Consider the following 24435-nt stretch of genomic DNA (forward strand, 5'->3'; position numbering starts at 1 on the left):
ATGCTAACAGGACTGGCACTGACCAACGTGGAGAATTTCCCTGGCTACTTCCGCTCCTTCTTCACCCCACCGCCCAGTCCCGCTCCACGGCAGAATGCCATCGAGGCACAAAGTGGCTGGAAACAAGGACAGCAGAAGTGAAGAGGAGAACAAGGTGATGAAGCCAGGTATTTGGCTAACCTATAAATCATCTCATCAGCACCAGGATCATCCCGAGTCAGCAGCACCTGCCAATAAGCAGTCCACCTGGGGCGAGGCCATGGGAAGCGGCAAGCCTCCCCTTCCTCACCCCATGCCCTCCTTGGCCTTTTTCTCATTTTCCTTTCATGCTACTATGTTAGAAAAGTCATTGTAGCACAAGAAAATCAATAAAAATTCAATTCCGAATAATAGTTCTTTGCGGCTCAGCAACACCAGGGACTTATCGGCTCATTCAATGTTCTGGCAGTTAATGCAATGAAATAAAAATAATTTACTCATTCAAACCAAATCAGCCAGTGAAAAATCATAGTCATTTTTTTAATAGTCATAGTCATAGTCATTTGTTAAGATTGCAGGAGGATGGTACCATGTCCCATTAGCGTCCAACCACACTGGTATGCAAATCGGCGCGGAATCTCTCCCACTCATATTTTTCGGAAGGAACAACAAACCCCATTTGTCATACATAAAAGAAATTTGTAACTTAGCCAAATACAGCTCATTTGTTGGGATAAAGGGGCAGGTTCAAAGGCAGAACAGATGGATGCCAGCAAAATGAAAAGTCAAGGCCCAGTGCCCCCACTTGGTTCTGCCTCAGCCCTCCAGCCTTTAGGTGGTTACAGCCTAAGATGTCAGCTCCTAACTCCAGTTCCCTGAGGAAGCATATAAAAGGCTTCCTGTCAGGTCCATGCCTTCCTCTGTATGTGCTTTCCTTGTAGGCCTGGCTAAAGCTCTCTGCCTTGCTGAGATCTACGCACTCTGCACATTTCTTGACTGCCGAACCACAGTGAAACCAGACTGTTCCTATCTTTCATTTCATGTCTTCACTGTGGATCTTTTAGATCTGATTTCACTGTGTGTCCCCAAAGGACAAGTGGCCCCAAAGTGTAATTCCACATCTATGTCTGTCTTTCCTAAGATCTGTGACTATTGTAGGCTTGCCTCCTGCCGAGTAAATCCTGCAGCACTAGTGAAGAAGGGACACCTCTGGCCATAGTTGAAGTGCATGGGCTTCTCTGTCCTCCCCCTAGCCCCACCCTGGTGCCAAGCCATGAGCGGGCTCTGTTTATGGGAACAAGAGGCATTTGGCTGATAAAAGGGGTCCTGTCATTCAGGGACTCCTCAAGGCTGTTTTTCAGGGACACGGAATAACTTTGGGACTTTGCTAGATCCCCCGTACTGAGCCATCCCTCTGCTGTTCAATAGCTGTTATCCATAAATCATTTTATAACCAGTCCTGTGTGTCACTACCCCTTGCACACTAAGTAGCCTAGTTTGTCAGGCACCAGTGGTGTTGCAAAAGCAGCATTCAGCAATAGGGACACATTACGGCGGGGAGAAACAGCTGCAGCTTTACAAACCACTCGGAGCACTAATTTAACCTGCTCTCTATCAAGCTATTATTCCCAAGTCAATCCATTCCATTGCATTGGGCCTCTTTTGTCGACAAGGATGCAAAACTTGGAGTCCATAAAAAATTGAGCATTTATTGAAAATCAGAAGGACAAGAATCTTCCTTTTGAGTCCGGGACTGATTGGAAACCAAGAAAGACCAGGCTTGAAAGAGAAAGTGTCATAAACAAGCAGGTCCTAAAGAGGCTGTAACATGACCAAGCAAGGGGATGAAAAGATCCAATGTGATTCTATGTGCTGGGTGACTGCACAGTCCTCTTAGCACAGAGGTGGGCTTAGTCACTTGCACCCGCTCTCATCAAAGGCCTCTGCTTCTCTGTTGCTTACACTCACGCATGTCTTCTTCTCCTGTCTCAGGCCACCACAACCTGCTTCTTTGTCGCTGTCTGTCCCTGTCTCTTGCCTTGGCCAACCACTGATTCTCTTTCAGGATCAAGTCATCCAAAAGAGCAAGAATCTAGAAATACATGATCATGTGAAGCCTTCTCGAAAGGGTATCTCGTACTGAATTTACTCCTATGCAGTCAACCTAAATATGCATTCTTGGTCCGATGGACATGCTAGCGGGCCTTGGAGGGACACAGCATGGCCACTTAGGCTTATCAACACTACCTCCCTCAACAAAGAGATATAGGCAAGACTCCATACAAGGGAACCATGCCTGTAGAAGGATTTCTGAGGTTTGCTTGGACTCCAAGCTCCATTAAAGGCACTTTCTGTGTATTGATTATATTGATTTGGCTCATAGAGGAGAGCTGAAGTTTGACCTAAATAGCAGATCTTCACAAGCTTCAAGAGGGAAAAGTTATTAGGTGAAAATACAGAAATTCTCAGCTCCCTTAGTTTTAAAGCATTCAATCATATTAGAAAAAGCTAATATCTTGCATATGGTTTCTTTACATCGTGAACGCTCTTGGGACAGGGCACCCCTAAGCTCCACGACTGGTCTCCCTGCTGTGCTAATGGGGACACAGAATCTGAGATGCGGGGAGAAGGAGACACCGAACCAAAGTGCTTTTGATGGAGGGGGGAAAAGCGCAGTCCCAGGAATCATCATTGACTGGACTGGGCTGCCCAGCTCTGAAGGAGTATAAAGAAAGGTCACACCGCTCCTCTTCCCACTGTCAGGATTCCCTCTCCCCAGTGTCCCTTAAGTCCCAGCTCCCCTCCCAGCTGCACGAGAGTTCCTACAGCTCATCATCCTGATGAACACTCGGATGCAAAACAGACCCCGTCGTTGATGAGACAGAGATTTAAGAGCAACAAAGACATGTTGAATCATTCCTGACTTTCCCGGCACCCTCACAGCCCTCTGCAGGAGATTAGAAGGATGAGAACCAGCAATGAGGTTCAAAAGAGATGACCTAAAAATAACCTGAAGTTTTCCAGAACCACTGTCTCATTAGAATTCAGTACTAGTGCTACTGAGATGTGGGCGGGGGCAGAGCAGGGAATAAAAAGTAGAGGAGAGTCCAAAAGAAAAAGCTACCCCAGCAGTAGGGAGTGTATCTTTTTTGTTGTTTTGTTTTTTGTTTTTTTGTTTTTCTTTTTTTTTACCTGCCTTGTTAGCTTTCTGATTCTTCCCCCGACTCCAGGCCTCCCTGAAGCCAGGAAGGTCGATCAGCACAGGATGTGGCCAGTGTCTTGAGCATGTCAACCAACCATATACCACCAAACATCTAGCGCCCCTGCCTCCTACTGGGCCCCATACGGCAATGGAGAGAAAGGAGGAAACACTGCATTCTGCTTTACTTTGAATCGATCTTGCCAGAACAAGAAGGATCTAAGAGATCACACCAACCAGAAGCTGTGCACCTTTCCGGAAGCAAACGCATTGTGGCTTCAGTGTGGAGAACGGATTTTAAGATGTTAAGAGTGAAAGCAGGGAGGAGAGCATCAGGGTAAAGGAATAACAATTATTAGTAGCACTGGAAAGAAGTGGGCTGGTTCCAGGTGTGTTCTGGAGATAACGCTGCTACTGGGTGGGATGTGGCTGGAAGAAACGCAGGCGTCAAGGATGACGCCCAGGTCTTGGCAGGAGCCCCTGAGGGGCCACTAACTGGGCCAGGAAAGACTGGAGGACAAACACAGATTTGCAGCAGTGTTGACGGCGTGAAAACCAACAGAATTCTCTTTGGCACATATTATGTTAATGATGCTTCCCAAATATCCAAGGATATACGAGGTGGGCCGTGGGTAAAGAAGTCAGGAGAAGAGGTGTAAGGTCAGGGCTGAGAGTCATCCACAGTCAACAGACAGAACCTGAAGCCATGGAGGGAGAGCTTTCACCTTGGGCAAGTCTGTGGCTTGAGGAGAGAAAAGGTTTCAGGAGGGAGGCGTAGAGCACCCCAACACTTAGAGGTGGCAAGAGAAGGAGAAACCTGCACAGCACATGGAGTTGTGGGTACTGAGAAGGAGGAAAGACAGCAACGGTCACTAAAAGCAAGCTTGGGCCCCACCCCCCAGAGAGCCCAATGCCGTGGCTCTCCAGCAAGGTCCAATCATCTTAATCTCGAAGCATCTCTCATGTGGATCTCATGTACAGTGGGATTGGGGGGTTCTATGCAGGAGTGCAAAGCTACGTAGTTGAACCCAAAATGCAAAGCCAGCGCCTGACCTCTCCACCATGCATTCTGCTGCTCCTGTTCCTTCTCCATCAGCTTTGAGTATAGGAAGCCTATTAATCTTCATGCTTATATTAAATCACTGTCCATTCCTCACATGGTTAACTCTAGTCATTGCTCTAACTTCTCTTTGTGGCCAGATTTTTGGAAAAGGCTGTTCAGACCACCTCTGGTTCCTCATCTCCTATGTATACCTAGATCCACCATGATCTCCTAACACCTCCTCTCAGTACACTGCTTTGCCCTGACCCAATGAAGCCTTGACATGATCACATCTCATGGACTCTTCTCACTTCTTACCTTCATCTTTGGATCACATGGACACTAACGACTGCTGACACCTTCATACAAGTCTACTCACTCTCTTGGGTCTCCCAGGACCTCTTCAACCTTTCTCCACCCCAACCCCGATCTCCTCTGTGTCTCTTTCTCCATTCACCCTTTAACCTTTTACAGAATTTCACTCCTGGACTGCTGTTGTCTTGTTCCCCTAAATCTCTCTGTCTCAAGGGAATGGGAGGGCATGGGATTTCGAAAACAAGGCTACAACACTGCCCTGTTCATGTCACTTCAGTGGCACCAGGCCACATTTTGGATGAGTCCAAACTCAACCAAGAATTCAAACACCCTCTTTGATGTGACCTGATCTACTCCTAGTGGCATCTCCTAATTTTCCTAAGTAGTTCATATCGTTCCATCTTTCTGCACTTTGGCCCTGTTCTTTAAATTGTTAACCCTCCTCTTTTCTCAGGAAGTAGCTCAGATATCAACTCAGGAAGTGTATCTAAGATCTTGAGAAGCTACAATGTGCCCCTCCTATGGGCTCCCAAAACACAATGAAGTTACTGACCACTAACCATGCTTCACTGAAAATACTTGTTCCTAACACAGCCCTTCCCTAGACTGTAAACTCTTCAAAGGAAGGGATGGAATTTGATTAATGGTTTGTGCCATCTAGAATATGACAGAATTATTCATGGTTGGCTAACACTTCTACATCTAACTTAGCTTTTCTTTGCTACTTATCATCTAGAATGTCCTCGTTCTTGTGGAGGGATGCAAGACTAATTTAATACTATCACTAAGCTCAGAGTCCTTGAAGATTAACAAAGGTTTATTTTTGTTTTGCTTAACAGCTGCTTGCATTATCTGTCAGAAGGTTTCCTTAGTTGAGATCAGTGAAATCTGTATCCTCTTCCCCGCTACACTAAAGTGTTTACAGAAACGGCCATTTTCTAGGAAGTCGAAGGTTTATCGTTACCACAAGAAGAGCAGCCTGGTGGTGCTAAAAAGGTGGTGGCCATATTTTTGCCAATTCTTCTTGGTCAAATAATGGTCAGTAAAAGTAGCACAAAGGAATATTATTTGAGGAATCTGGTGTACTCAACTGGGCACAAGTGAAGCCAAGGTAGCACCATTTCCATCAATTCCATCCCAACCATTCTACTCTGTTCACAGATTTACAACATCTTATTGTTCTCCTATGGGCAGAGGAGAACAAATTCATATCTCCCCTGCATTGATGGCCAGAGCGTAGAAAGATGGGACACAATATGGCTTTAAAGTTTCAAGTTGCATATTCACACAATTTAAGAAAAATTTACCTTCTACTCCTTGAATCCATGTTTATATCTGACTGACCTAAAAGGGAAATATAGCTGATGCTACAGAGAGGCAGCTTGTCCACTGGAGGCTTCTCATCTCCCCAGAACATCCCTGTGTTGTTACACACAGGGCTAGCATTTTGAAAGACACGTGAAGTTAAAAATGACCTATTATGTAAAACATTCCTCAATTTAGGCTTGGTCCAATGTTTTCCTATGGTTAAATACAGATTAGACATTTCTGGAGGAAACATCAATAAGTGATTCAATCTGCTCTGTCCCTCACATCGAGAGACATACACTGTAGACAGGTCCCATTACTGTGAGGTCAACACCCATCACTTGATAAAGATGGTAGATGGCAGGATTTTCCACTGAAAAGCTATATATTTCCCTTTGGTAATCATTAAGTATCTTGTGGAGAGATACTTCAAGGTTATATCAATATCCTGTTACTCCTGAAACTTTTCTCTAGTTTAAGCATCCGTGATACTTGTCTAAATCAATGAATATTATGATGGTGCTAAGTAATGATTTTCCATTTATCCATTTACTCTACTCTAAGGAAGAGCTCTCACTTTGCACCCATTTATTTATATGTTCATTCAGTCATTTTTCAAAACACCAGTATGGATTTTTGGATTATGGACTGAGTTGTCATCTGTCATTACCAATTATTTTGAAACTCAAATTGTCCCAGATTTGGCCAGTGGGAGTCCTTTCTAGTTGGCTGAGATCTCCTCTTTACATGTTCAAATTGAGGGACGTTATACAAAATAACTGACATTCACGCTTCACTCAAGGTCATGCATGACAAAGGAAGACTGAGGAATTATCTGGATTAAAAAAAGCTAAAGTGACCTTTTAACTGAACATAATCCATGATGTAGGTTTTTTGTTATTGTTTGAAAGGATGTTACTGAGCCATTGATGCACCATGAACCAGGTTTCAGGATTAGATGCCAGCATTGTATCCATGTTAATTTCTTCCTAATTGTACTATATCTAATTATTCTTCATAATTTTACTACTAGTTAGGTCAGAAAATATCCTTGCTCTTTAAAAACAGACACAATGAAGTATTTAAGGGAAAGGGGGCATGACGTCTACAGTTGAATCTTAAACATGTCAGAAAATAAACGATAATAGTCTACATGCAAAACCATACATAAACACAGAAGGAGACAGAACGCCAAAGCAAAGGTGGTAAAATGTTAACATTTCAAGATTCTCAGTCAAAGACTTAGGGAGACTCTTTGTACTATATTGTAACTTTCCTGAAGTCTGAAATTACGTCAACATAGAAAAAAACATTAAAAACCTCTATGAGTGCATACTTCACTATCCACCAAATGCAGTAATTCCTTCTAGAGAACCCCCGGCAGACTTGTACCCCTTGCTGGCCTGTGCACAGTTCACAAGAGAACAGGACCTGTTCTCCAAAAGAAAAACGCTTTGTCAACGAACATTTCCAGGTACCAACTTGACCCCAATCATGCATTTGAAAACTTAGAGCCTATGATGCTTCCTCTGTCTTTGGAATAAAACAGAATGATCCTGTTCCCAATTCTACATGGAATCAATGTGAATGGGTCCCTGATCTTTCTAGGCCAATTATTCCCTTTTTATATCAACATTACTTATATGCAGTGATTTCTTGAACCATCACATTACTGCCAGTCACAGCCAGCTTCTCGGGCATGGGGCCAGGGGCTTGCCCGGGGCCCCCTGAAAGATCCCATGTGGGTGGCTTCAAAATTTTAATTTTGGAACAAGGGGCCCACACCATCATTTTGCACCCAGTCCCGCAAATTATGTACCTAGTCCTACTGCCACAAGGCTATGTGTAAATCAGACAAATATGAACAGGAGCCTTGGAAAAAAAAATCACCTCTGTGCCGAGAAAAAACAGTCCCTGACTTCAGGTGACTGCAGTCATGTTTCAGGTACCTGTCCTGGCTGGTGGGGTGCTGGCTGCATTTCAACCCCCATTCCCTTCCCTGGATAGATGCTCCCATACAGTGCCCAGCTTTGTGAGGAGGCCCCGACTCTCATGTCTTCGATGATATTCATAGAACACTGACCTTCGACACCACCGGTTTGAACTGCACAGGTCCATTTACGTGTGTATTTTTTTCTGTATATACAGTACAGAACTATAAATGGATTTTCCCTTTGTGATTTTCTTAATAGCATTTCCCTTTCCCCAGCATGCTTAAACTATAAGAATACAGTTTATGATACACAAAACATACAAAATATTTGTTAGTTGATTTTGTTATCTGTAAGGCTTCCTGTCAACAGGCTATAACAGGTAAGTTACTGGGAGTCATAAGTTCTAAAGGGTGGATTTTCTTACTGCATGGGATGGGGGTGGGGGTCAGTGCCCCTAATTCCCACAGTGTTCAAGGGTCCACTATAAATTAATTTCAGTGTAAAGGAAATGACCGGCCTTTGGTAAAATAATATTTTTAAATATTATTATAATATTATAAATATTAAAAATTATTATAATATTGTAATAATAAATAAATAATAATAATATTACAATATTATAATATTGTAATAATAAATAAATGTAATAATAAATAATATTTAAATAAATAAATAATAGTAAAATATTTTCTCTTCACTTTGGCCATGTTCTCCCATGAAGAGGGGGAGGAAGGCTTCCAGCTTCTGTGGAATTTTGACCAAGTACTGAGAGGTCTTAACAATTTTTTCCCCATGACTTGGGAGCAAATTCCCTGCGCTGAAAAGAGAGAAAGGAAAACAGTGCGCGCAGAGCTGGTGGACTTGGCCTCCTTTGGAGCCACGCGCTGCCTATCAGAGTTGCCTGGTTGTAATGTTTCACCTACTTGACCCTTTCTTTATGGCAGTAAAGATCATTAGGAGTATGCACGAGGCAGGGAGGCCAGACGTGATCCTTATAATAACGTCCTGCCGTGCTACGGCTTTGCTGAGAAGCCAGATGTCCCGTTAGTACCACGGCACAATTGTGACAAACCACTAACAAATGTCCTTGCATAGAATCAGACCTGACACTGATGAGGTCGCCTTTTCAAACCAAACGGTCATTCCGAATACCAGGAATGTGACATCGCAGGAGGTTCACAGGTCAGGACAAATGAGGGTGATACACTTGAATCTTAAAGCAGGTTCCATCCTAGGAAGGGAAATAAATCCACAAATAACTTCAAAATAACTATGATTCTGGGCAAATTATAAGAAGTACCGTGGGACAAGTACTAAAGAAATTGCTAGGAGAACTCAGAAGTGGATATTTAGATCTTATTATTAATTTTGAAGCTGGAGATGCTACTGGGCAGGGTGGTGTAGTTTGGGGGAGGTATCTTTGTCAATGGCTCAGCTGGCTTGTCGGGTGCTGAGGTCGGCTAGCATTAAGGGATTAGTTAACTGGGTTTCAGAGAGGAGACAGCATACAAGATGGGCCTTGGATGTGGGAATTCGGTGGGAAGTGGTAGGAGTGCAAAGTGGGGCTGAAAATACACTCCAGGGAGGACAAAGAATATGAGCACGTCACAGAGGGGAAGAATGGGTCTCACGTCCCAGAATTGGAGCTGGGCTAACTTAGTGGGAGCTCCGCACAGCTGCATGACTTGAGGTGGGAGACAAGGCTGGAAATGTAGGTTAAGGCTGCATCTGCATGCCAGGCAGACGGGCCTCTATTTATTCCCACATCTAATGTGCTGTCAGGAGGGGGGTGGTCACTGACAGTTTTGAGCAGGTGAAATTGTCAGAGCCATGAAGCTGAGATCCATAATGCAGGTTTAATTAGATGTCTCTCTTCTACAGTTTTCAAAAAGAAACCACCACCCACCAAAAAGAAACAAATAAAAATAATACCATTTTCACGGTGTGCCTATAAAATTAGGTAGAGAGAGTTCCCTGGCTTTACAAGAGGTTCTCCTTTAAACTCTCCACTCATTCTTGGCACAACAGCACTGATATTTTAGGAGAGGATCAAATAAGCAGCTTGTTTAAATTATATTCAGGATGTATATTTTATAGATCTTTCAAAAAAAAAAAATGAACAAAACAGTGGTATCCTGCTGTGTTTCATTCCAGGGGGCCAACTTGTTATGGGACTATGAGAGCCACAGGCTTCCCCTCTTTCGAGCCCCAGCTAGAATCTTCTAGCCCAGTAAAGGCTCAAGTCTCAAGCAGCATTTGACCGACCAAGGGTTAATGATAAAGGCAAAACATTTTGTAAGCAGATGAAGAAGAGGGAGAAAAATAGGAAAGAAAAGCAACAGCTAGGCAGCCAAATGTTCACTCATGAAAGTAAACAACTACGAATAATTGAATATTCTCAGTTTTGACAACCGTCCAGCAGCAGAAGTAACAGATGCCACAGCGGCCCGGCTACCTCCAGCTGGATTGAATCAGACCAGCGAGAGAAGGCCCGTGGGAGTCCCTCCCTGGAGATGGGCTTCTGCCAGGCCGGTGGGGGTGGCGTGGGGGGGTGGCTTTATTTATTTATTTTTACCTTTAGAAAATCACTTTTGAAACGGGGCCTCAGCTATTTCCAGCCCCAGGCATTTGGAAGGTGGCCAACATGTCCCTGACACAGTGTGGAATTATTAAGGAAAATACAATAGTTTAAGATGACAGGCACTTTGGCTACTAAAACAAAGGCCGTCCTGTTTTCTAGAGGCTGGGTTGTGGCTTCATGTGTGTGCGTGTGTGTGCGCATGTGCATATGTGTACACACACACACACACACACACACATATATATGCCTGTGTGCATATATAATACATACAACTTATATGCATTGAAGTATATTCAATAAATGCAATAACATTACCATGAGGAGGAATTTACTCAGAAACAGAATAGAAAAGCAATCACTGCTTTCCTTAAGGAAACACTTCAGTGCGTGTGAACTTTTCTATGTTGGTTCTCAAATTCCATCCGATAGAGAGGAATCGACAGGGCTTAGTAGCAAGAGTACTGAGGAGGGGGAAAAGAGTATCCTATCTGGTTCCACGTCTGCCATCTGCTGGGTGGACCCCCGGTCAAGCCAACCTAACCTTCCTGAACATCACTTATTCAGCTATTGAAGGAGGCAGTTGGACGAATGGGTTAAATCAACATTTCCCAAAGAGTGCTTCATAAAGGGGCACCTGGGCGGCTCAGTGGGTTAAAGCCTCTGCCTTTGGATCAGGTCATGATCCCAGGGTCCTGGGATCGAGCCCCACATTGGGCTCCCTGCTCAGTGGGGAGTGTGCTTCCTCCTCTCTCTCTCTCTCCCTGCCTCTCTGCCTACTTGTGATCTGTCAAATAAATAAAATCTTTAAAAAAAAAAAAGAGTGCTTCATAAAGGTGTTTTTGGTTTTTGTGTTTGTTTTGTTTGTTTGTGGGGGCTCTTGCTACTCAAAGTATGGTCCACTGGCAGCATCCTCTAGGAACTCTTACAAATAATAGAACCTTAGACCTCGAACCGGACTTTCGGAGTCATTTTATTTGAATCACTTGTATTTTAATAGGATCCCAATTGATTTTCATGCATGTTAAAAAAGTTTGAGAAGCACTGTCCCTGGGCAGGATGTCCCAAGGTTACCGGATCACAGAATCGTCCGGGTAACATTGTACAAACACAGCTTTCCTGGTCCCTCCTCCAGAATTGGGTCCAACAGGCCGGGGGCAGATGCCAGGAATCTACACATCTAATTGATAACCGATGTGGGTCCATGTCAAAAAAATTACGTGTTAAATAAATTTTTAAAATTGTATTTATTCGGTTTCCCTTTAAGATCAAATCATGTCTAAATGGTATCATGCCAGTGAGTTTCCTGATATTCTTGATTACCTAATATGACCACGTCAAGGCACGCCAGTCCCTTGGCTGAAGGCCCCAACTGCCATGAAGGTTTTGCCTGCTGCAGTTTCAAAACTGTTAAATTGTGAATGCATCATCGGTTAAATGTAGGAAACATACGGAGCTCTGATGTTGAACGACAATAACTTAATGAATAATATAAAAATGATACTAATTTTGCAAAGTCCCCTCAAGACAATTGTCATCAGATTCATAAGCTACATTCATCTATCAAAATCCTTATTTAGCACATTAAGATGTCTTTAGTACTTCAAAAACCAATCTTAAAAAGAAGAAACACAGTGACAATTATATCCAATTTGGCTTTTCATTTATTGGGAATAAAGACTATCCTCATGTGCAATGTGTTATTTGCTGGGAAGTACTTGCAAATAGCAGCCAGAAATCTTATTTCAATAAAACATGAAAGTTATTAAAAAAAAAGAGAGAGAGAGAGAGAGCGCCTTCCCCTCCACCCTGCCACGAGCAAATGAGAAGAATTTCAAGCAAGGTCCTAAAGGCAGTTTTTCCCTCCACTTTTGATGCCATTAAACATAGTTAAATTTCAATTTACATTTTAATGTACACTGGTCTCCAAGTCAAATGCAATATTTAATGACAAATCATATCTTGACTTGCATAAATAATTTTAAATTAAAGGATGTGTCACTTGATACACACAAAAAATTAAAAATACGTTTAAATATGGGAGATTGTCTTAACTGTACAACATAGGTTTAATGATCAATTTTTTAAACTTAGAAATCACATGCTTATCATATTCTCATGTGCATAGCATATACAAGAATGACAAAATGATATTTTTTAATCCCTGAAGAGACTGGGAAGATTATTACCACAAAAGTATCAGATGATGCAAAAAAGGCAGGAAATGATAGAACAGGGTTTTCCATTTGTCGTGTTCCTCGGTCCTATTCTGCTTGGCAGAGCTGGATCCTAGGGCTGCCTGAGAATCGGATTTTTAGAGTCTGTAAAGCCACAACCTGCAGAAAATTTGCTAAGACACTACAATTATAATTCTGTGCAATTAGTTTCAGTAAGTAGTAAGACACCTACTGAGAAGTGATTCCATTTCTCAAGTACGTCTTAAAACAATAGCTAATGACTGAGAAGGGCCAACTCTCTGTGCCAAGTAGAGATTTATACACTTTCTAGTTATTGATACTTGTAACCCTCGCAATAACTCAATGAACTAGGTGCCCTTTTTTCACTGGAGACATTAAGACACAGGGAGATGAATAACTTGCCCACCATCACAAAACCGACTATGAGAACCGGAAACCGAGAGGAATGCAGCACCTGGCTTCAGTGACAGGTGACACTGGAATTGCAGGTGCAACGTCCCATGTCAGAGTGAGGCTGACATGCAGAACAGCCAAGTGCCTGGACGGATGCGGTGTACACGATCAAAGGTTACGGGACATGAACAAAGGAGAGATAGAGCCATTCTTTGCCAAACTTTGTGAGTGAGGGGAAGCTCCCTGAAGGAGCTTTCTAGCAAGCAGGCAACAATCAGAAATGAAGGGAGCACGTGTGGAGGTGAGAGAGCCTGGAGGGGACAGATCAGTGAGAGGCAAATCAAAAAGAATAGGCCATGGGGGCCTCGGAGACATGGAGGAAGAAGAGGACTGGGAAAAGTGGTGCAGAGAAGCCGCACAAGGAGGGAAGCCATGTTGAAAACGCCTGCGCTGTTTGGCCTTTTTTTCAGAGACACAGAGAGAGCCTGGAAGATAATCTGCATCCCCCTGACGAGGGTCAAAGATGGCGACTAGCCTAGCCGAAGCCAGGTGGAGATCACAGAGCTGGTGCTGTTAAGGAAGGAAGAGTAAAAATTGAACATCCTCTTCCCTCTCAGCTGACCTCCACTTCAGCATCATAAAATACTTGTTGGCTAAAACTAACTAAATAACTATAGGAAAATGGTTTCCCGTGGCTCTTACATCAAGAGCACAGCTCATGCAATGACCTCTTCTCCTTGGCCTACCAGGGCCCCGTCAACACTCAGGAAAGGGCCTCCCAAATTGCCAGTATAGTGAAGGTGAAATGCATATTTTGAGAAGAAGATTTCATTTCCCAAGAAACATAAATGTCTCTGCAAATAGCAATGCATTCCTATTCTCAATCCCTAAACCATCGACATCTGCTATGAATTCCTTGAGTCCTCAAATAAATCCCCCTTGTCCCGTATTCTTTATGGCACTCTCAAAAGGCAGCATTTGAATAAAACAACAATAACCAAGTCTGCCTTCCTTCTCTCAATTTCTTTCCAGAGGAGCTTTTACACTCCTGGGCTCACAAAGGAGGTTTTATGGGGACTCGTCGGGGTGGGATAATGGGGGTAGGGGAATGAAGACATCTTAAAGGAAGAGAAAGGAGTTCCTGTACTTCTAAATACGTTTGAGATGTTAAAAACACTGATGCTGGAATATGATGAAGAAATCGTGGACTCTCCTGAAAAGCAATTTTCTTTTCTTTTCTTTTTTTCTTTTTTTAAATTTTCCCTTCTTCAAGTGTCTTTTTTTTTTCTTCTTCTTTTTTTCCTTTTTTGGAGTTCTCCATGGGTCAAACACATGCAGTTTTAAACCCCATTTCCATGTTTTAAGATTCAGAAACAAGAGATTTAATAGTAGGCTATAAAAATCCCAATCTTTAATGTCTTATTTTTGCAGGTTTGCTGGAAAGAGCAGTAAACAGTCACTGCTCACCTCTTTCCATCAATGCCCCTTGAACTTCGTCACTGATAACAAACAGCAGAACCCATTCACCTGAGGTTTTTTTCCTCCCAGGAACCGATTTTCCTGGCATTGTGGAGACACCTGCACTCTGAAGGTCTAGGCAGAATCTCTTCACCTACCTGATTGGCTGATTGTACTCCAGAGGAAATTATCAAACATTTAAAATATAAACATTTAAAATACTTTAAAAGAGTAAATTTAACAGAGATAGCAATCGTTGATCGTTTCTTGACGTCTGCTAATCTCTATTCTACAGAAGCGCCCAATGCATCCCAAGCCCGTCTGGCGGCACTGAACTCTGGCCCGCGGTCCTACCAGACAAGGCCATCCCCCACAGATGTACTCACAAGCTATGCGCACGGAGGCCTTCCTGCTTTTGGAGGTCCCCAGGTGGCTCCAGGCCACGCACTGGCACCAGTAGTCCTCCGGCCCATGGAAATCCTCTACCTGCTGCCTGGTGACGTTGATGAACACCTCCCGGACCTTCAAGCCTGGTGGGGAGACAGAGCACATCCACTGAGGCCGCTGCCGTTTCCGATCGGAAAGTTAAGGCTAGCCAAACATTTTCTTGTTAATTACACAATTCTGTTTTTAATCAAGGCGAGGTTTTAATTACTCTGACAATAATATATTGCTGCTAATTAAATTCCAACAGCTGAGTAGGCTGGAAAGCTGGAGTGTGAAGTATTACCCACCAACGTGGGTCTAATACAATATAATAATTTTCACAGGATCTCAATTGGTGCTTCTTCTTGGTCTTTCTTAGGATGAAACCCACGATGAGGAATGTAGTATCACTAACTTCTGGGATTCTAAAACGTAAAGAGGCAACACACGGACCCCAGAGATGTAGTTCCAGGTAGTTCTAAATGGCCCTCCCCCTGGACACATCAGCGGGCAGGGGTCTAGCAGTGTGGCTTAGGAGGAAGAGGGAACCGTGATCATGTGCAAACGGGCAGGGAAGCCCAGTTAAGGCCAAGCCTTGGTATCAAAAGCTTTGGACAACAAATGCGACACAGACAAATTAAACTATGTTAGTCTCAAAGCTCTGTCATGAGAGCCCAGGAAGCCCCTCTAGCAGGGGCCATCCTGTAGGGAGAGAAGGAAAGGCTCTTACAGGAAAAGGAGCTGAGGCTACGTGTGCAAAATAAGATAAAACTAAGACAGCCTTCATGTTTATTATTATAATCTTAATGTTTATTATTATAATTCATTACTTTGCATCCTCCTGAGAAGTTAGAAAACATGCTGGGTCTTTCTTACAAGGGAGTGTGAGTTTCTTCCAACCCCCTGACCCAGGACGATCATCAGCCTTCCTTGCTCTGGGCAGCACAGTCACCTTGCACAGACTGCCAAGGATGAAAGAGGACACTCCTTACTACTCGTACCAGTCCCGTCATCACAAGCCACAGAGCAGCCCTGACAGTCCGTGTGCTCGCTCCGTCCGGCCAGCATGCTAAGGCTGTAACTTGCCCTGGGATAGGCGGTGCGGGAGAAAAAGAGTCCACGCCGCCAACTGAATTCCGCAGACATACTTAGCATCAGCATAAGCCTTTAACCTCGTCACTCACTACATTTTCACAACACACAGACGCAGGAGAAACCCTCGCATCCCCACTAGGCAGACCGAAGAACCGTCTTAGACAAATTCATTTGTTCGCAGTTACACGGTCTGATAATGGCAGATCTGGGGTTAGAAGCTGGATCTGTCTTCCTGAAAATCCAGCACCACGTGCAGGTCTGTCTCAAAAATTAAAATTCTGTCCTTGTATTTTAGGTGCTTATACTTCATAACAGAAATAAGACTAATGCAGGGAACATTTAAAGAAAAATGAGGTGCACAATTGTGCTTTTCCCTTTAAATTCGCAAAAGGAATTCACGGGACAGAATCAACAGTGTAATTAAATGAGCCGGGGGCTCCTGATGTTGGAGGTGGAGTGTGATTCTATCCTGGGTGGTGACAGGATTTAAAGAAGAAGAAGACGGGTGTAGGATTGGTCCAGGCCGAGGAGACACTTCCGTCTCCCCGCACAGCATGTTTCTTACAATGTGTGATGAGAGAGTTTTATGACCACATAAATCACCATGGGGAATGGGAGTTAGACTCTCTCAATTCTGAGGAGGGACCACATACAGAAAATCATCCTGATGACCGTTGACAAGCCGTGTTTCCCAGTTTGGGCCAGTGTAGAAGTAGCCTTTTTTGCCTGCCAGAGAGGTGAGCGTCTCAAAAGCTGTGCCCCACACCAAAGAGGAAAGAAGCCTTAGAGGGGTTCTGAAGGGCGGGGGTGTTTTCGTCTTTGCACTTAAAGAAATACTAAGTATGAGAGGGAGGAAAAGGTGAGGAGGTGGTGGGCTTGGCGGGTGAAAGAGACCAGGAGAATCAAAACCACGCCATCGGACAAAGCAGGGTGGTTAGGACAGAAAGCAAATCGGAGCATGGCGGCACATGCTGGGACTTGAAAGTAAGTTGAAATAAGCAAAACTAAGGAGCTGGGCTTCGAACAGAGGGCTTGTGTCCTCTTTTTCTTTTTGATCTGAGGCAAACGGTGGATGATTTACTTTGACTCGCGCAAGGGAAGGGAGAGAACACCCAGTCACTGAACCCAGGTGTCAGAGGTCCTGTCACAGGGGAGACAAATTATGCCCACCATTTAGGAATCGGGGGGGGGGGGGGTCCTCTCAGAGAAGCATTCAGTTATAAGCTTGAGAAATCTGCTTGTCCTTCTGTCCCTCTCCCTGCTTGCTCGTACTCGCTCTTTTGCAAATAAATTTTAAAAAATCTAGAAATGTGTTTAAGCTAATGGGGACCTGTTCTATTCTATGTACTTATTCTTTCCCCATCTTATGAGAACATCTAAGTTACTAGCTTCATCTAGATTGGAAATGGAGACAAACACCCCCTTCAAAATGGTTCAGGATGATCCTGTTTATGAAGTAGGGAGTTTTGACATCGAAACATCAAAACTTGCTATGATTTCCTCTAGGCACACGGTGTTTTTTTTGTTTGTTTGTTGTTTTGTTTGTTTAAGATTTTATTTATTTATTTGACAGACAGAGATCACAGGTAGGCAGAAAGACAGGCAGAGAGAGAGAAGGAAGCAGGCTCCCTGCTGAGCAGACAGCCCGATGTGGGGCTCGATCCCAAGACCCTGGGCTCATGACCTGAGCCGAAGGCAGAGGCTTTAATCCATGGAGCCACCCAGGCGCCCCTAGGCACACGGTGTTTTAAGGGTACCCAGGATTTGTTTTACTGAGGTGTGGTAAGGTGCACATCAGATAGAAACAACCATCCTGAAAAGGAGACATTTACACTCAAAAATCCCTAGAGACAATAGGCAGAGCATACCATGCAGGACCACCGGAGGGCGCTAGGAGGCAGAGGGGTATGGGGGAAAGAGGGGCCAGAGCCTTTACTGTGGTTCCCATGGGAACTGGCTGGGCAAACAGGCTTAGAATTGGCTCCTTTGAAAATTTCAGTGGGCTCTGGCAGTCCTTAGCTGTCCGGTACCTGATGCTGAGGGCAAGGACGGGGACTATGGCCCTGGAGTCTAAGAGCTTAATACAAGAAGTGGTTAAGGGGACGGGCTTTAGATCGGTTGGTTTACACATGAAAGGCACTCTCCCAAGCCAGTTGTTGGCTTTCTCTGGGAATCAGCCAGCCCTCTGGCTGGACAATCCCTCCAGGAGCAGCACTACCCCAAGACGTCAAGGCATCAGATACAGAAACTAAACAGACACACAGACACAGAGACAGACAGCTGCACATTTGCTTTGGGAAACATAAACTGTAGACCACTGACGGTCCCCGCGAAGGTCTTCACTGATCCCACCACCATCTTAGGAGACTAACTGCTGGTGAACTCCCATGTGGAAGTCACAGTTTCAATGTCAGGATGGCTCCGTTACAAGTCCTTCTCAGAGGCTCTCCCAGAGGATCGGAGAAGACCAATGAATATAACCCAACTATTTCTAAACACAGTGCATTTCCCCTGCAGGGAGCATCGGGGCGACAAGCTTCTTTAAGAGGCCCCAAGTACATCATCACCCCCAGACCTCCAGATACACTGTCTGGATGAGACCTTCTTCCCACAGGAAGCCTCCAGTCTTGTCAAGTCATTCCCTCTATAAGAACTCATGGAAAACCATGAATACTTTCTATTATACTTATCTCTACCACGACAGAAATAATTCTACTGAATAAAAAAATTTTAAATAGTGTATTCTCTCTCAAATCTCCATTCTAGCTGTCTAGGGATATATATACACACACACGCACACACAACTGTATGCGTGACAAACATCCACGGGAAGCAGCTCTATTTCAGGACATCTCCACCCACTCCCCTCCACCGTGGTTCTTCCAGCAGGGGCTGCGGAGACGGCCATCCACTCCGAGACCTCCAGAGATGACAGCTAACTTGTCCGTGGAAAATGCTAGCAGGGAGCCAAAATCCCAGGCAGACAGAAGACGTCTCTTAAATAAGAGCCCCACTGTACCTGAGAACTCGTGCAACTCTAACAAGCCTAGAAAAGTCCAACCCTTTAAATTATTGTGTAAATTATAACCATCAGCCTTTGTTATGGACTAGAATCTTCCAGAATATAAAAATATGACTATGGGACTGATATGCTAATCAGCTTTCTCTGCCGTCGGATGGTTCAGCTGTACGGAGACTAACGTTGGCAGCGGATGAATAATTGCTCTGCATGTACTAAACATAACAGAGCAGCATAGAACTTCATCATTTGTCAGCTTTATTTGTTTAAATGAGAAAAATGCTGACAGCAGTTATTGCTGTAATCCCCTTATTTATCAGATAGAAAACACTAGTTACTCTTAGCAGGTCTAATCCTGTTGGGAGACTAAAAGTTACAGAATTTTCAAACTAATTGAAGGAAGACGCTTTGGTGTTCCAAGAAGAGAAATGCAGAAGACAGCGGGGAGGGCGATGTTGCGAGAAAAAGAAGAAAATCATTTCTTCCCGGCCAACTTCAATAAAAGGGGTCTGTAGCCTTCGTCTTATCTTGTGGCGTGGAAAAGAAAGAGGAGAACATTCAGCACCATGCCAACTGCAGCCTGGTACCTAACAGCTGTCTCACGCTTTTATCTACTGCTTGTTAGCGCACGTCCACAAAGCCCCGAGGCAGTGCCCTGCCGTGGGGACGGTGGTCAACCTGCTTTCACATACACCTGGTGATGGGCACTTGGGGAGGAATCGGACCCAGCTCTCTGACACTCGCCGCCCGTCATCGGTTCTTGTCCGTCAGTCTTTCGGCGGTCCCTCTGTAATGCTTGGCTTAACTACACTGGATAACCGGATTCAAGACGGGAAGTTAAGGACCCCACTTCCCCCTCGGAGATATCGTTCATATCTGAAAACCACACGCAGGATGTCAGAAGCTAGCAAACCAGGTTTGGGTGAATTGTTTTTTCATCCAAGGCTCTGAGGCCCTTTCCCTGAACCGGGTAGCTCAGCGTTTCTCCAACCCCGTGCTTTGTTTTCCACGTCGTAGTGTTTCACGATTGGGGATGGTTCACCAAGAGAATGAAGATATTGCTTTCTGTACACAAAGCTCAAAAACAAACAAAAACCAAACAAAAACCCACCAACCTATTTCCAGTATAGCTTCATGGGTAGCATAGGGCCTTGCTCAGTTCTTCAGAAGAGGAGAAGAAAAATATCAAACTCCTCCTCAAAAGCAACCATCTCTTATTCAGGAAAACACTTTAATGAACCATCATTTGTTGTCTCAGTCCCCTCTGAGACAGTCCCTCCTTTCTCCACGTGTCTTGAGAAGACAGGAAGCAACCCATTCTGCTGGAGGAAGGGAGTCTACCACTTCGACAAGGGCCTCGTCCATGTCCAGGGCTAGAGGCTGGAAAGCAGGCTTCCACAATGAGAAGCTTCCCCATATTTTGCATAACATCACTATTATCATTACTGATTATTATACCTTTCTACAGCCCTTGACTTTTACTAGTGCCATCACATGCATGACCTTATTTCTTCCTAACACCACGTTATTGTTTCTGTTCTTATCTTGCCACAAGTCCCCACACCATAGAAAACCTATCAAAGATGTTACATGGTTGGCGACATACATTATTTGAGAACAGTAACCCAGAGCATCAAAAGTGCCTGCCCCTCAGCCAGGAGCTGAGGATACTGTGACAAAGTAGATGCTTAAGATTCTTTTTTTTTTTTTTTAAAGGTTTTATTTATTTATCTGAGAGATAGCGAGAGATCAGAGGAGAAGCAGACTCCTCACTGAGCAGGGAGCCCAACTTGGGGCTCGATCCCAGGACCCTAGGATCATGGCCTGAGATGAAAGCAGATGCTTAACCCACTGAGCCACCAAGCACACCCCTCCCTATCCACTTTTTTTTTTTAAAGATTAGATGCTCAAGATTCTTGCCCTGGAGATGTTTACAGGCTAGAGGGGGAGACCTCTCAACCTGCCCCAACAATGGGGCAAGAAAACCACCACGGCAGGAGTGCAGACCGCTCAGGACCACATGGGAGTGGCTTCCCACTTCTTGGCAGCACTAGAAGTTCATTCCACCTGGGACTAGAAGTCTCTCCCCTTATCTAGTTAGAGCGACGTCTAAAGCAAGGTTCTCATAAGGACACATGAATCGGGACACGGAGTTGAAGTTTCAAAAGTCTGAGATATCAGGAAAGCATTTTCACAGAAGCATGCCTCCATTTCTTTGGGGACCGTAGATCTCTTCAGGCCAACACGCTATTGAAAATAGTATGTTAAATGTAGATAATTAAAAGGTAGAACCATATTTCATTTTACTGGCAGATGCTTAATTAGGGCTAAATGTCTTTTGCCACTTCATCCTAGCAACAAGATTAAAATGTATTTTGATAAAAAAAAATAGTAATCCTTTGAATGTGCACAATGCCTAATGAATACTCTTTAGTTCCCCCCAGATAATAACCACTCCACGGATTCCTCAGAAGCACCACAAGTTCAGTGTTAAGTACAGAAACTCAGAATACGCTCGAGCTCTCCAGTTTCTTCCACACCAGAGATTAGAATTAATCAGCACAGAGGTGTCTGGCAGACGAAAGCAAATTAACTTGATAGTGTTGTCTGATAGCAGAGAGAGGGAAACTCGGGAGCCCAGAGTAGACACAGTAGGGTTATTTAGAGGACAGCACCCCATGAAGGATCCCTCAGACATCACACTCACAGCTTCGTGGGCAACAGTCATGATTTCCAACCTTGCCGCCCCAATCAGTGACTTTTCCTTTCCAGCAGTCACTCTGATTACCTGCTGGGAGTAGATCATGCCCTGAGGCCAGGGTCTGTATCACACTTTTACCTCCCACAGTGCTACCATTGGCTCAGAGAATAACATAAAGCTTGGGCAAAACAAAGCAATGAAACGCAAGCCAAGAACAAATTCTTCCAAGAAAGACCAATATTTGCCTCTTAATATTATCAGTCCTTTTGTCTTTTTGGATTTATAAAAGTTCCCAATTTTCTATTTGTTTTTGGAAAAGTAATCAACAGCCACTTGCTCCACTAAAAAAGAAAGAAAGAAAGAGCCGCCATTTTAGATACACCCTTTTGAAAGCTAACCTTGACTGACTGCTTGCTAGATACCAGGCCCTCAGACTATGTAATCCTCATAACAGTTTCATGGGGTAGGAGCGCCTGGGTGGCTCAGTGGGTTAAAGCCTCTGCCTTCCACTCAGGTCATGATCCCAAACTCCTGGGATCGAGCCCTGCATGGAGCTATCTGCTCAACAGGAGCCTGCTTCCTCCTCTCTCTCTTGCCTGCCCCTCTGCCTGCTTGTGATCTCTGTCCGTCAAATAAATAAAATCTTTAAAAAACAAACAAACAACAACAACAAAAACAGTTCCATGGGGTAGATACAATTACAGCTATTTTACTCTTGGGGAAACTGAGGTACAAGGCAGCTAGGAAACATATGTACCAGAAAGACTCCATAAAGGGAGAGCCAGATTTCAAACAAACATGGTACCATCTAACACCGACAGCACATGCTCTTAACCACTATTGTCTTCAGGGTTTCTTTTAGATTCTTATCATTCCTACTTCAAACACACTTCTGAGTGCTGTATGAATAGAAAAAAATGGGAAAATTCCAAAGGCACTGGTAAAGAACTTAGTGTTTACAACAATGCCGGTCCCTCTCAGGAACTCTTATTAACAATTACATAAACAGGGGTGTCTGGGTGGCTCAGTCATTAAGCATCTGCCTTGGGCTCAGGTCATGATCCCGGGGTCCTGGGATCAAGCCCCCCAACGGGCTCTGCAAGAAGCCTGCTTTCCCTCTCCCATTCCCCCTGCTTGTGTTCCTGCTTTCACTGCCTCTGTCAAATAAATAAATACAATATTAAACAAAAAAACAAAAAACAGTTACATAAATGGTGAGCTGCTTTCCATCTCTGTTAAGGATGGAGTGAGTGCAAACGGACACCAACTCTTTGTATCTAAGGTCAAACTGGACACAAGAAACAAGGTCTTTATACTTTGTCACAAGTTTATGGGAAGAATTCATACTATTTTCCTGAAAACTTTGTAAGAATAGGTCAGTCGTCTCTGAGAAGCAGAGTGATGAACAAGATGAAATCTGGGTGGGATAGAAGAACATTTCTATAAAAGTGAGTTTTAAACCCACAAACTGTCAATGGAACACCTGAGAGATGGATTATTTCTGCGTTATGTGAACTAAAATATATGCTTCCCAAATGTACCTTGGTGATTTGTGAATCATCGAGGGTAACTTCAAAATTAATGGTTTTCTGGAAAAAGCTCTATTCAAATCCCCATCACTAGCACAGCAAAGTTCTTGGATACAAACTTTAAAGATTTAATACATTTTTATTTCTACTCTTCTCCCTTTTCTCAACACAATCCATTAACCTTTTATCCCCAGAGAGGGACTCCAGTTGTTTAAGAAGGAAATCACAAACAATGAAAGCTCTGAAATGATATTCTTTAAGAAGAAAAATATTAGTTTACCGGAGTTGAGACTTTTCCCATAACACATTGGAATATGCATTATTTCACTCATTAGAGTTCAATATCTCCAAGGTAGAATAAGATAAGAGCCATGGAGCGTTGTTAAGGGAACACCTGTTTTTATTGAACAATAAAGAAGTGGTTTTGCTTATTGATAACTTGAGCTTCCCACAGGCTGCATTAACTTGATTGCCAAAAACGTATTTTGCTGGTTCTTGTTGGTTGTTTTTCGGGGGTGCTTGTGTGTGTGTCTGCCTGTTTGTTACATTAAATATCTTAATTTCTCTGGTACTGAACACTCCCCACCTCCTTCTCAGGGGCACGATTCCCCGGGTTGGGATTACCTCTCAACTCCAGATGTTAACAGAGGAAAAACACCAGGAAGAAGAGTTCCCATATTTCCGAATGAAATGAGGCAGAACAAATGAAAGAGGACCCTTGGCTTGTGCACAGAACTGAAAGGGTACATTACTAAGAGGTATAGCCATGTCTGTGCAAACATAGTAACTCATGTCAAATAAATTGTGCCTTTTGCAGGAAAGAACTCTAGCTCTGGGTTTTCCAAGCTAAATTGCGTGAAAATACGCAATCCTTTTTCTTCTTATTTGAACTCTTAGATGACGGGGCCAAATTACCAGAAAGACCAAAGGCAGATTGCAGCCTTTAACAACTGCAAGGACTTATTGCTTCCAATTTGGAAATACAAAAGATTCCGTGTCTACTCCAAACACTCCTGGGTCTTATGCATTTCCCATTAGTACTTTGAAGGAAGAAAACCTTTAGCAAAAAGAATATCAAAATTTTCTGGAAGTGCTGAAACAGGGAACATGTTGGCCAAAGATACACAAGCAGTTACGACCAACTTCCTACAAGAACACAGACAATTCTCTACCTCTGCTCAAATGTGGTCCTACTGTCCTTCGTCTCTTGGCATCCTTCCCTCCTACTGGAGTGGCAGGAGTTATTTTGCAAACTCAATCA

General features: G+C 43.8%; 1 protein-coding gene across 12 annotated transcripts in view; it reads right to left on the reverse strand.

Annotated features, from left to right (window-relative positions):
- Window positions 1-24435, reverse strand: part of UNC5D (unc-5 netrin receptor D) — a 556683-nt gene that overhangs the window by 206093 nt on the left and 326155 nt on the right. For all 12 annotated transcript variants that reach the window (XM_032329091.1, XM_032329087.1, XM_032329090.1 and 9 more), the window contains exon 3: window positions 14791-14934. In XM_032329091.1, coding sequence (XP_032184982.1) covers window positions 14791-14934 — 144 coding nt within the window. The remainder of the gene's footprint in view (window positions 1-14790; window positions 14935-24435) is intronic.

The sequence above is a fragment of the Mustela erminea genome, chromosome 21, assembly GCF_009829155.1.
Source record: "Mustela erminea isolate mMusErm1 chromosome 21, mMusErm1.Pri, whole genome shotgun sequence".
NCBI classification, from domain to species: Eukaryota; Metazoa; Chordata; class Mammalia; order Carnivora; family Mustelidae; genus Mustela; species Mustela erminea.